Source organism: Ranitomeya imitator, chromosome 5 (genome assembly GCF_032444005.1).
Source record: "Ranitomeya imitator isolate aRanImi1 chromosome 5, aRanImi1.pri, whole genome shotgun sequence".
Taxonomy (NCBI): domain Eukaryota; kingdom Metazoa; phylum Chordata; class Amphibia; order Anura; family Dendrobatidae; genus Ranitomeya; species Ranitomeya imitator.
In genome coordinates, this window is record NC_091286.1 from 416,679,057 (window position 1) to 416,691,974 (window position 12,918).

Sequence of the window (12,918 nt, forward strand, 5' to 3'; positions counted from 1 at the left end):
TGATTTGGAGTAGCTAATTGGGCCTCGTGGCTGGAACACTATATTAGGCCTAGCAAATTTTAAGTGGAAATCTGGACTTCAGATTTGCCACTGAAACACAGGTTTGGCACAAACGATTTAGAGTAACATAGTAACATAGTTAGTAAGGCCGAAAAAAGACATTTGTCCATCCAGTTCAGCCTATATTCCATCATAATAAATCCCCAGATCTACGTCCTTCTACAGAACCTAATTGTATGATACAATATTGTTCTGCTCCAGGAAGACATCCAGTCCTCTCTTGAACCCCTCGACTGAGTTCGCCATCACCACCTCCTCAGGCAAGCAATTCCAGATTCTCACTGCCCTAACAGTAAAGAATCCTCTTCTATGTTGGTGGAAAAACCTTCTCTCCTCCAGACGCAAAGAATGCCCCCTTGTGCCCGTCACCTTCCTTGGTATAAACAGATCCTCAGCGAGATATTTGTATTGTCCCCTTATATACTTATACATGGTTATTAGATCGCCTCTCAGTCGTCTTTTTTCTAGACTAAATAATCCTAATTTCGCTAATCTATCTGGGTATAGTAGTTCTCCCATCCCCTTTATTAATTTTGTTGCCCTCCTTTGTACTCTCTCTAGTTCCATTATATCCTTCCTGAGCACCGGTGCCCAAAACTGGACACAGTACTCCATGTGCGGTCTAACTAGGGATTTGTACAGAGGCAGTATAATGCTCTCATCATGTGTATCCAGACCTCTTTTAATGCACCCCATGATCCTGTTTGCCTTGGCAGCTGCTGCCTGGCACTGGCTGCTCCAGGTAAGTTTATCATTAACTAGGATCCCCAAGTCCTTCTCCCTGTCAGATTTACCCAGTGGTTTCCCATTCAGTGTGTAATGGTGACATTGATTCCTTCTTCCCATGTGTATAACCTTACATTTATCATTGTTAAACCTCATCTGCCACCTTTCAGCCCAAGTTTCCAACTTATCCAGATCCATCTGTAGCAGAATACTATCTTCTCTTGTATTAACTGCTTTACATAGTTTTGTATCATCTGCAAATATTGATATTTTACTGTGTAAACCTTCTACTAGATCATTAATGAATATGTTGAAGAGAACAGGTCCCAATACCGACCCCTGCGGTACCCCACTGGTCACAGCGACCCAGTTAGAGACTATACCATTTATAACCACCCTCTGCTTTCTATCACTAAGCCAGTTACTAACCCATTTACACACATTTTCCCCCAGACCAAGCATTCTCATTTTGTGTACCAACCTCTTGTGCGGCACGGTATCAAACGCTTTGGAAAAATCGAGATATACCACGTCCAATGACTCACCGTGGTCCAGCCTATAGCTTACCTCTTCATAAAAACTGATTAGATTGGTTTGACAGGAGCGATTTCTCATAAACCCATGCTGATATGGAGTTAAACAGTTATTCTCATTGAGATAATCCAGAATAACATCCCTCAGAAACCCTTCAAATATTTTACCAACAATAGAGGTTAGACTTACTGGCCTATAATTCCCAGGTTCACTTTTAGAGCCCTTTTTGAATATTGGCACCACATTTGCTATGCGCCAATCCTGCGGAACAGACCCTGTTGCTATAGAGTCCCTAAAAATAAGAAATAATGGTTTATCTATTACATTACTTAGTTCTCTTAGTACTCGTGGGTGTATGCCATCCGGACCCGGAGATTTATCTATTTTAATCTTATTTAGCCGGTTTCGCACCTCTTCTTGGGTTAGATTGGTGACCCTTAATATAGGGTTTTCATTGTTTCTTGGGATTTCACCTAGCATTTCATTTTCCACCGTGAATACCGTGGAGAAGAAGGTGTTTAATATGTTAGCTTTTTCCTCGTCATCTACAACCATTCTTTCCTCACTATTTTTTTAAGGGGCCTACATTTTCAGTTTTTATTCTTTTACTATTGATATAGTTGAAGAACAGTTTGGGATTAGTTTTACTCTCCTTAGCAATGTGCTTCTCTGTTTCCTTTTTGGCAGCTTTAATTAGTTTTTTAGATAAAGTATTTTTCTCCCTATAGTTTTTTAGAGCTTCAATGGTGCCATCCTGCTTTAGTAGTGCAAATGCTTTCTTTTTACTGTTAATTGCCTGTCTTACTTCTTTGTTTAGCCACATTGGGTTTTTCCTATTTCTAGTCCTTTTATTCCCACAAGGTATAAACTGCTTACAGTGCCTATTTAGGATGTTCTTAAACATTTCCCATTTATTATCTGTATTCTTATTTCTGAGGATATTGTCCCAGTCTACCAGATTAAGGGCATCTCTAAGCTGGTCAAACTTTGACTTCCTAAAGTTCAGTGTATTTGTGACTCCCTGACAAGTCCCCCTAGTGAAAGACAGGTGAAACTGCACAATATTGTGGTCGCTATTTCCTAGATGCCCGACCACCTGCAGATTTGTTATTCTGTCAGGTCTATTAGATAGTATTAGGTCTAAAAGTGCTGCTCCTCTGGTTGGATTCTGCAACAATTGTGAAAGATAATTTTTCTTGGTTATTAGCAGAAACCTGTTGCCTTTATGGGTTTCACAGGTTTCTGTTTCCCAGTTAATATCCGGGTAGTTAAAGTCCCCCATAACCAGGACCTCATTATGGGTTGCAGCTTCATCTATCTGCTTTAGAAGTAGACTTTCCATGGTTTCTGTTATATTTGGGGGTTTGTAACAGACCCCAATGAGAATTTTGTTACCATTTTTCCCTCCATGAATTTCGACCCATATGGACTCGACATCCTCATTTCCTTCGCTAATATCCTCCCTTAAAGTGGACTTTAGACAAGACTTTACATAGAGACAAACCCCTCCTCCTCTCCGATTTTTACGATCCTTTCTAAACAGACTGTAACCCTGTAAGTTAACTGCCCAGTCATAGCTTTCATCTAACCATGTCTCGGTTATTCCCACTATGTCAAAGTTACCTGTAGATATTTCTGCTTCTAGTTCTTCCATCTTGTTTGTCAGGCTTCTGGCGTTTGCGAGCATGCAGTTTAGAGGATTTTGTTTTGTTCCAATCTCCTCGCTGTGGATTGTTTTAGAAATGTTCTTACCTCCCTTCTGAGTATGTTTTCCTGGATCTTCTTTGTTCAAGTCTAATGTTTTTCTTCCCGTCCCCTCTTCTTCTAGTTTAACGCCCTCCTGATGAGTGTAGCGAGTCTTCTGGCAAATGTGTGTTTCCCAGGTTTGTTGAGGTGTAGTCCGTCTCTGGCGAGGAGTCCATCGTACAAGTAATTCACACCGTGGTCCAGGAATCCGAATTGTTGTCTGCACCATCGTCTTAGCCAGTTGTTTGCATCAAGGATCCTGTTCCATCTCCTGGTGCCATGCCCGTCTACTGGAAGGATAGAAGAAAAAACTACCTGTGCATCCAGTTCCTTTACTTTCTTCCCCAACTCTTCAAAGTCTTTGCAGATTGTCGGTAGGTCCTTCCTTGCCGTGTCATTGGTGCCAACATGTATCAGAAGAAATGGGTGGACGTCCTTGGAGTTGAAGAGCTTTGGTATCCTATCGGTCACATCCTTGATCATCGCACCTGGAAGGCAGCATACTTCTCTTGCAGTTATGTCCGGTCTGCAGATGGCTGCTTCTGTGCCTCTCAGTAGTGAGTCTCCCACCACCACCACTCTTCGTTGCTTCTTGGCTGTACTTTTTGCTGTCACTTGTTGCTGTGTGCCCTTTTCTTTTTTGCTTGCTGGTATTGCTTCATCCTTAGGTGTGCCATCTTCATCCTCTACAAAGATTTGATATCGGTTCTTCAGTTGTGTGGTTGGTGATTTCTCCATGGTCTTCTTGCTTCTTTTGGTCACATGCTTCCACTCATCTGCTTTTGGAGGTTCTCTGACACTTTTTTCACCTTCTGTGACCAGTAGAGATGCTTCTGTTCTGTCTAGAAAGTCTTCATTCTCTTTGATGAGTTTCAAAGTTGCTATTCTTTCTTCCAGACCCCGCACCTTTTCTTCTAAAAGGGCCACTAGTCTACACTTCTGACAGGTGAAATTTGATTCTTCTTCTGGTCGATCTGTGAACATGTAGCACATGCTGCAGCTCACCATGTAGGTTGTCACATCTGCCATGTTGCTCCTAGATCCTGCTGACTTGCTGTGTGTTTTCCTTCTTGTGTAATCTACTCAGCGAAGCTCTCTTGCAATAATGTCCTACAGGCCAAGCTAATCAGGCCTCGTGGCTGAACCCCAATATTAGGCCTAATAATATTTAAGTGGAAATCTGACCTTCTGATAAGCCACTGAAACAGAGTTTTAGCACAAATTATTTGCAGTAACAAATGGGGCTTCCAGAGACTGCCACACAGTTTTTTAACAATCTACTTTGATGCTGGAAAATCAAGTTCACACAGGACAGAGAGGATCGACCTCTCTGCACTGTCACACTGAGCAAATGGCGCCAACAAAACAAGATTTACACTTTTTATATGGCCAGGGATATATGACTTTGGCAACCAGTCACAGACGACTTTGTGTCATGATGTTATGGATGGTTTCTGTGCCCTGATTGGTTTCCGAAATCAACACACATAAAGTAAGTGAAAAAAAAGCGTGTGCCGCTCCTGTAATCTCTTTAGACGCTCCTTTATCCTCTCCACATTCCCTTCATCAAACATCTCCCCCCACCCCCACACTCATCATACGGCACCACTATCCTAGTCTAAGTCATACAAAAGCATTAGTGGAAACGCGATGATATACCGAACTGTGACCGACTTTTGCCGACTTTGAGTAAAAATGCTCGTGAAAGTGAACACAAGTCCAAATGTGCTACTTTCATGCCGAATCTGAGATTGACAAATGTTTTCCCTACTCATCTCTACACATGGATGGCACACTAATCCAAAACACTGATGACACGGTACCGGTAGCATACGGATTTATGAAGAGGGTCCTCTGTAAAGCCTATATTTCCCTTTATAGATAACTTTTGCTACTAGGCCCATTATGCAGCAGTAGTATCATTTGTCTCACCATGAACCTAAGTGAACACAACATGGAGGTCTTCGCTCATACTATAATTCTGTAATTTGGGCAGCACGGTGGCTCAGTGGTTAGCACTGTTGCTTTGTAGCAGTGTGGTCCTGGGTTCAAACCCCACCAAGTGCCAAATTTGTAAGGAGTTTGTATGTTCTCCTCATGCTTGCGTGAGTTTCCTCTGGGTTCTCTGGTTTCCTCCCACACTCCAAAGACATACTGATAGAGAATTTAGATTGTGAGCCCCATTAGGAAAAATGATAATGTTATCTGTAAATCTCTGTGAAATTAATAGAGCTATGAAAGTGAGTAAAATAAATAAATAATTTAGTACCTTTAATAAGATGATCAATAAAAAAATTACATTGTGCTAGCTGGAAGAAGGCATGCAAATACTTGTCTCAGTAGTTCATTTTTTAACCTGCATGAAGAAGGAACCTTTGCACTTTGAAAGCTTGCAAATATAATTTTTCTGGTTGGCCAATAAAGATATCACTTCTAGAATATTTTTTTTGTCATTTTTGGGCATAAAAGTATTTTCATCTGTTCTTTAATATATATGAAATTATTGCTACAAATGGAACTTTACAAGATTGGTGAAATACATATAATTGCTTAGTGTAAAGACAGATTCATCAGGAAGCTGAACTTTAAGTTAAAATATAATGAAAAAATTACCTACCAGGTCATAACTCTCCTTAGAAGTGAAATTTCTGCTAGAGGACAGGAATACATGTATAGACCTCTGCATTGTACCTAAGAAAACAAAGACATGGCATTTTATTACATATGAAACAAACTTTCATTGTAGACATACAGTAAACGGAAACCACTCACCAGCTTTATAGCTTTTGTCCATTCACAACATACTGATGACCTAATCTGTAAGCTATCAGTGGTGGTCTGATATAAAGCATACCAGCCGATCAGATGCAATATGCTCAGATGCCTGCCACATGTAAATAAAGCTGCAAAGCACAGCTCCGTTCAATGTGTATCAGCCATTGCTGGGTAATGCAACTGGCAGTAGCCACAATACGTTGAATGGGGCCATGCTTTCCAGTTCCATTCACAGTTTTTATATTCAGGAGCTGCTGGAGTCAATAGATGATTGATAAGGGCGCCTGGTGTTGGTGGCCCATCAAAATTATACTGATGAACTATCGTAAAATAGATTATCAGTATACTGCGATTGGACATCCCCTAAATGTGATAAGTAAATTATGTTAACATATATTTGTAACATTCCAGGTTCCTGGTTGTTACAGTGGCATTGCTTTCCTCACGGGGAGAGTGATGTCATGCTTGGAAGCGAGGAAGGATCCCTTTTATCAGATACCACAAACATGCAACATGTTCTTACTCCTGGCCAGAAGGGGGAGCTCTGATCCAGTTTGTGGGTGGCTCCCCTATATATATTCTGGCTGGAAGGAAAGTAGTTAGTCTGTGAGAGAGTCTGAGAGTAGTCTGTCAGAGGGACAGAGGAGAGAGGAAACATAGGGGTTGTGCAGCCAAGTGAGGTGCTGCAGCTCCTGGAAGAGAGAGAAGGACAGAGTAAGTTGTAGAGAGCATGAAGGAGGATAAGAAGCACAGTAGAGTGAAGAGCTGGAGAGAGAAGCTGCGATTGGGCTTCCTGCACACTGAGCACAGGTACCGCTAGCCGGAAAACTGAGGTTGTGAGGGTAACTTCGTGCCCTATGGCAGAAACCGGCAGATGGCTGGACTTCAAGTCACCTATCCACCATTAACACCTGAGGACACAGTAGCATATAGAGCCCGGGTCGTAATAGAGATCCTGTCAAAAGGCTTGAGCTACCTGTCGTACGAGTAGTGTCCTACCAACAAGGGGGACAGAGAGAACGTGAGGACATTGTGTGAGGCCTAAGGCAGCAAGGGACTACACCACTGCACATAGAGAAAGATTTCCAACCCCACCTGGTAAGGGAGATTCCAGATTTGGTTCCAAGCCAGCCGGATCATACCAGTTCCTGTGATCCGGTACCCTGGACTGTGGCTGCCTGAACTCTACAGTAAAGAGGTAAAGAGAATGCTACCTGTGTCCTCCGTTTCTTTCTACACTACCTTCCTCCTGCCCCTACTACACTGGGAGCCCTGGGGACCCAGCATTACCATCCCAGCTGCCATTACATCACCCCAGAGGACCCCTTTAAGCAGCGTTGGTCATCCTTGACAGAATACCACAGGTGGTGTCACGAACATTTATTATTTTACAAACCCCTTTAAAGACTTTCCCTTTAACATGGGTGCTCAGGGCCACAGACCGGGTCAACGCCGCCATGACAGATTCCTTTAAGTACCAGACCCGGTATCGAGTACCCCACGGTCCTGTCGGGCGTTCCATATTCCCCTTTTATATCAGTTTGCAATACAGTTTATAACTAAATGTTTTCGTCCTGTCATGACTCTTTTGTCGGATAACACGGTCCAGGGGCTCTTTCCCTGTCCCTGGCTCTAGGTGCGCTCTAGCTATCCATGCTCCCCAGTTTACTTCTAATGGTAAAGATGCTTGGGCCACATACCTTACTGTTATGACCTGGTTGTTAGGAGCACCCGAAAAGACGTGATGGTTAAACCAACAAAGGACAAGCTCTGGGAAGTGGGAGCTCTGCTGACCACAACCCCTAATCCTATCACACACACTAGAAATAGCCGTGGAGCGTTCCTGACACTCCCTAGACGCCTCATCACAGCCTAAGAGCTAACTAGCCCTAGAGATAGAAAATAAAGCCTACCTTGCCTCAGAGAAATTCCCCAAAGAAAAAGGCAGCCCCCCACATATATTGACTGTGAGTTAAGATGAAAGTCACAAACACAGAAATGAAACAGGTTTCAGCAAAGGGAGGCCAGACTTACTAAACAGACAGAGGATAGGAAAGGTAAATTTGCGGTCAGCACAAAAACTACAAAGAGACCACACAGAGTGTGCAAAAAGATCTCCGCAACGACTCACGGTGCGGAGGTGCCACTCTGCATCCCAGAGCTTCCAGCTAGCAAAACAAAATCATGATAGCAAAGCTGGACAAGAAAACAAAGAACAAATAATAAACTAGCAGGGACTTAGCTTCTGCTGGAGTAGACAGGACACCCGACAGATCCAAGAGTGAACTGAACCAGTACAAGAACATTGACAGCTGGCATGGAGTAATGATCTGAGTGGAGTTAAATAGAGCAGCCAGCCAAAGAATAAACCACGTCACCTGTGGAAGGAACCTCAGAAGCAGCAGCTCCACTCACAGCCACCAGAGGGAGTCCATGGACAGAACTCGCCGAAGTACCATTCATGACCACAGGAGGGAGCTCGATAACAGAATTCACAACAGTACCCCCCCTTGAGGAGGGGTCACCGAACCCTCACCAGAGCCCCCAGGCCGATTAGGACGAGCCAAATGAAAGGCACGAACAAGATCGGCAGCGTGAACATCAGAAGCAAAAACCCAGGAATTATCTTCCTGACCATAACCCTTCCACTTGACCAGGTACTGGAGTTTCCGTCTCGAAATACGAGAATCCAAAATCTTTTCCACCACATACTCTAACTCCCCCTCGACCAACACCGGGGCAGGAGGATCAACGGAGGGAACCATAGGCGCCACGTATCTCCGCAATAACGACCTATGGAACACATTATGGATGGCAAAAAAAATGAAATTACACAGGGTTGAGAACTTCAGAAATCTTATACGGACCAATGAAACGAGGCTTAAACTTAGGAGAGGAAACCTTCATAGGAACATAACGAGACGACAACCAAACCAAATCCCCAACACGAAGTCGGGGACCAACACAGCGCCGGCGGTTAGCGAAACGTTGAGCCTTCTCCTGGGACAATGTCAAATTGTCCACCACATGAGTCCAAATCTGCTGCAACCTGTCCACCACAGTATCCACACCAGGACAGTCCGAAGGCTCAACCTGCCCTGAAGAGAAACGAGGATGAAAACAAGAATTACAGAAAAACGGCGAAACCAAAGTAGCCGAGCTGGCCCGATTATTAAGGGCGAACTCAGCCAAAGGCAAGAAGGACACCCAATCATCCTGATCAGCAGAAACAAAGCATCTCAGATATGTTTCCAAAGTCTGATTAGTTCGTTCGGTTTGGCTATTTGTCTGAGGATGGAAAGCCGAAGAAAAAGACAAATCAATGCCCAACTTAGTACAAAAGGACCGCCAAAACCTCGAAACAAACTGGGAACCTCTGTCCGAGACGATGTTCTCCAGAATGCCATGCAAACGAACCACATGCTGGAAAAACAATGGCACCAAATCAGAGGAGGAAGGCAACTTAGACAAGGGTACCAAATGGACCATCTTAGAGAAGCGATCACAAACCACCCAAATGACCGACATCCTTTGAGAGACAGGGAGATCTGAAATAAAATCCATAGAAATATGCGTGCAGGGCCTCTTTGGGACCGGCAAGGGCAAAAGCAACCCACTGGCACAAGAACAGCAGGGCTTAGCCCGAGCACAAGTCCCACAGGACTGCACAAAAGAACGCACATCCCGTGACAAAGAAGGCAACCAAAAGGATCTAGCCACCAAATCTCTGGTACCAAAGATTCCAGGATGACCAGCCAACACCGAACAATGAACCTCAGAGATAACTCTACTAGTCCATCTATCAGGGACAAACAGTTTCTCCGCAGGACAACGGTCAGGTCTCTCAGCCTGAAACTTCTGCAGCACCCACCGCAAATCAGGGGAGATGGCAGACAAAATTACCCCCTCTTTGAGAATACCCGCCGGCTCAGGAACACCCGGAGAGTCAGGCACAAAACTCCTTGACAGGGCATCAGCCTTCACATTCTTAGAGCCCGGAAGGTACGAAACCACAAAATTTAAATGGGAGAAAAACAGCGACCATCGAGCCTGTCTAGGATTCAACCGTTTCGCAGACTCGAGATAAGTCAAATTCTTGTGATCCGTCAAAACCACCACGCGATGCTTGGCTCCTTCAAGCCAATGTCGCCACTCCTCGAATGCCCACTTCATGGCCAACAACTCTCGATTGCCAACATCATAATTGTGCTCACAGGTGAGAACTTTCTAGAAAAGAAGGCACATGGTTTCACTGAGTAAGCACAGACCACTTTCTAAACTTCTGACAATATACCTCCGCTTCATCCTGACCCTGACACAAAGCCAGCAAGATTTTCTCCACCTGATCCACTGAATTTGGTTCATCATAAAGCAATCCAAGCGCCAGAAAAAATGCATCTACATCACGCAATGCAGGATCTCCTGGCGCAAGGGAAAATGCCCAGTCTTGAGGGTCACCACGCAACAAAGAAATAATGATTTTTACTTGTTGAACGGAGTCACCAGAGGAGCGAGGTTTCAAAGCAAGAAACAGTTTACAATTATTTTTGAAATTCAGGAACTTAGATCTATTCCCAGAAAACAAATCAGGAATTGGAATTCTAGGCTCTAACATCGGATTCTGAACCACAAAATCTTGAATATTTTGTACTCTTGCAGTGAGATGATCCACACAAGAGGACAGACGTTGAATGTCCATATCTACACCTGTGTCCTGAACCACCCAGAGGTTAAGGGGGAAAGAAAGACAAAACACAGTGCAGAGAAAAAAAAATGGTCTCAGAACTTCTCTTATCTCTCTATTGAGATGCATTAATACTTTGGGCCAGCTGTACTGCTATGACCTGGTGGTTAGGAGCACCCGAAAAGACCTGATGGTTAAACCAACAAAGGACAAGCTCTGTGAAGTCGGAGCTCTGCTGACCGCAACCCCTAATCCTATCACACACACTAGAAATAGCCATGGAGCGTTCCTGACACTCCCTAGATGCCTCTTCACAGCCTAAGAGCTAACTAGCCCTAGAGATAGAAAATAAAGCCTACCTTGCCTCAGAGAAATTCCCCAAAGAAAAAGGCAGCCCCCCACATATATTGACTGTGAGTTAAGATGAAAGTCACAAACACAGAAATGAAACAGGTTTCAGCAAAGGGAGGCCAGACTTACTAAACAGACAGAGGATAGGAAAGGTAACTTTGCGGTCAGCACAAAAACTACAAAGAGACCACGCAGAGTGTGCAAAAAGACCTCCGCACCGACTCACGGTGCGGAGATGCCACTCTGCATCCCAGAGCTTTCAGCTAGCAAAACAAAATCATGGTAGCAAAGCTGGACAAGAAAACAAAGAACAAATAATAAACTAGCAGGGACTTAGCTTCTGCTGGAGTAGACAGGACACCCGACAGATCCAAGAGCGAACTGAACCAGTACAAGAACATTGACAGCTGGAATGGAGTAACGATCTGAGAGGAGTTAAATAGAGCAGCCAGCCAAAGAATAAACCACGTCACCTGTGGAAGGAACCTCAGAAGCAGCAGCTCCACTCACACCCACCAGAGGGAGTCCGTGGACAGAACTCGCCGAAGTACCATTCATGACCACCGGAGGGAGCTCGATAACAGAATTCACAACACCTTACTAAGCTCCTGAATCTAACACTTAATCTGCTCCCACTCCCATCTGGGGAATTGGGGAGCAGAAACATATGTAGATACACAAACCAGACTAACAAGGGAATAAGCACAGGTATAAAGGAAAATACCAGTCACACAAATATGCACTCATAAACAACAGAGTGGAACACCGAGCAGTGAAGAAAAGAAAAAAATTAATAGGAAAGGATGAGGGTTTTCACACAACCGAATCACCAACTAACAGTCTTTAGATAAACACTCCAAAAGCCTCATCAAACAACCAACTTCTCCAGCTCCAGAGCCAGGCAGCAAGAAACTAACACTGGAACTCCTGATAGACAGAGGGGAGTGACCAACACTGAACAGCTGAGACCATCAACACAGTAGTATACTGAACAGATTAACCCATGCACTGCTAACTGAAACCTGCACTATTTAATATGATGGTGAGGAGCTTCTAATTAGTGCATCAGTGCAGAAATGCAGTAAACCAGATGCTGTGGTCTTCTGGCACCTCTTTGCTGTGGTAAATCTGTGACAAGTCTAGTGAAGAAAAAAGATGTCTGCATACAGCCTGAGAATAGTGACTTACCTGGTCTTAGGTCTGCATTGAAGGACTCTGCTGCTTTTGTACATTTTTCACCAGTAAATGTTGGCAGGCATGAGCATTGAGGGATGCAACTTTCACCAACCTTTGTACATGTTCCACCATTGTTGCAATAGTTTGCTTCACACTGTGCTATACATGAACAATCTATACCATTACCTGCAAATAGTAATGAGAATAGGCCAATTATTGGCATAGTTATATTTTAAGTAAGAACCAAAAAGAACATTCTTATTTTTTATTATCAGAAAGTATCCACAAAGTTTTCTATTGTTACATTCTCACCAGTGAATGATTATGTATAAACCAGAGCAAGTAACTTTAAAATGTTTGAATTCTAAAAGTATCCAAGCACATGACTCCACAGATAGACCAATATTTGCAGTAAAAACTGTGCAGTCCTATATTTCTATAGATGCTTTTAAACTTAAATCCTGTTGTTTAATTGTCAGTTTCAGAATTTAGTGTTAGGTTATTTAAAGGAAATCTTTCACCACATTTGACCTAGCTAAACTATTAATTTGGGCATACAGGCTATAGAATGCTGAAAAAGTCATCATTGTATGTGTCACATCAGATGCCTTGTTGCTGAGAAATCATATTTTATCACGTTATATAAATGACCTCTTCCTGGCTCAGGGGAGGATGGTGCCTGGGAGATAACTCTGCCTCCAGGGCTTATTATACATAAAGGTGGAGATACCAGTGAGACAAGTAACTAACACAGAACGAGATAAATGACATTTGTCTTCTTGAAAGCACATTTTTTGTTTCGTTCTCAGCTCTAGTATTGCAAAAATATTGCAGCCCTGTCTTCCTGTGAGCTGGAAGTTGAGAGA

At 43.4% G+C, this 12,918-nt stretch overlaps 1 protein-coding gene across 1 annotated transcript in view; it reads right to left on the reverse strand.

Annotated features, from left to right (window-relative positions):
* The window catches only part of LOC138638068 (mucin-4-like), a 305,885-nt gene that overhangs the window by 81,364 nt on the left and 211,603 nt on the right, over positions 1–12,918 (reverse strand). The window contains exons 20-21 of the mRNA XM_069727051.1: positions 12,065–12,238; positions 5,684–5,757 (exon numbers count right to left, since the gene is read on the reverse strand). Of these exons, the coding sequence (XP_069583152.1) occupies positions 5,684–5,757; positions 12,065–12,238 (248 nt within the window). The remainder of the gene's footprint in view (positions 1–5,683; positions 5,758–12,064; positions 12,239–12,918) is intronic.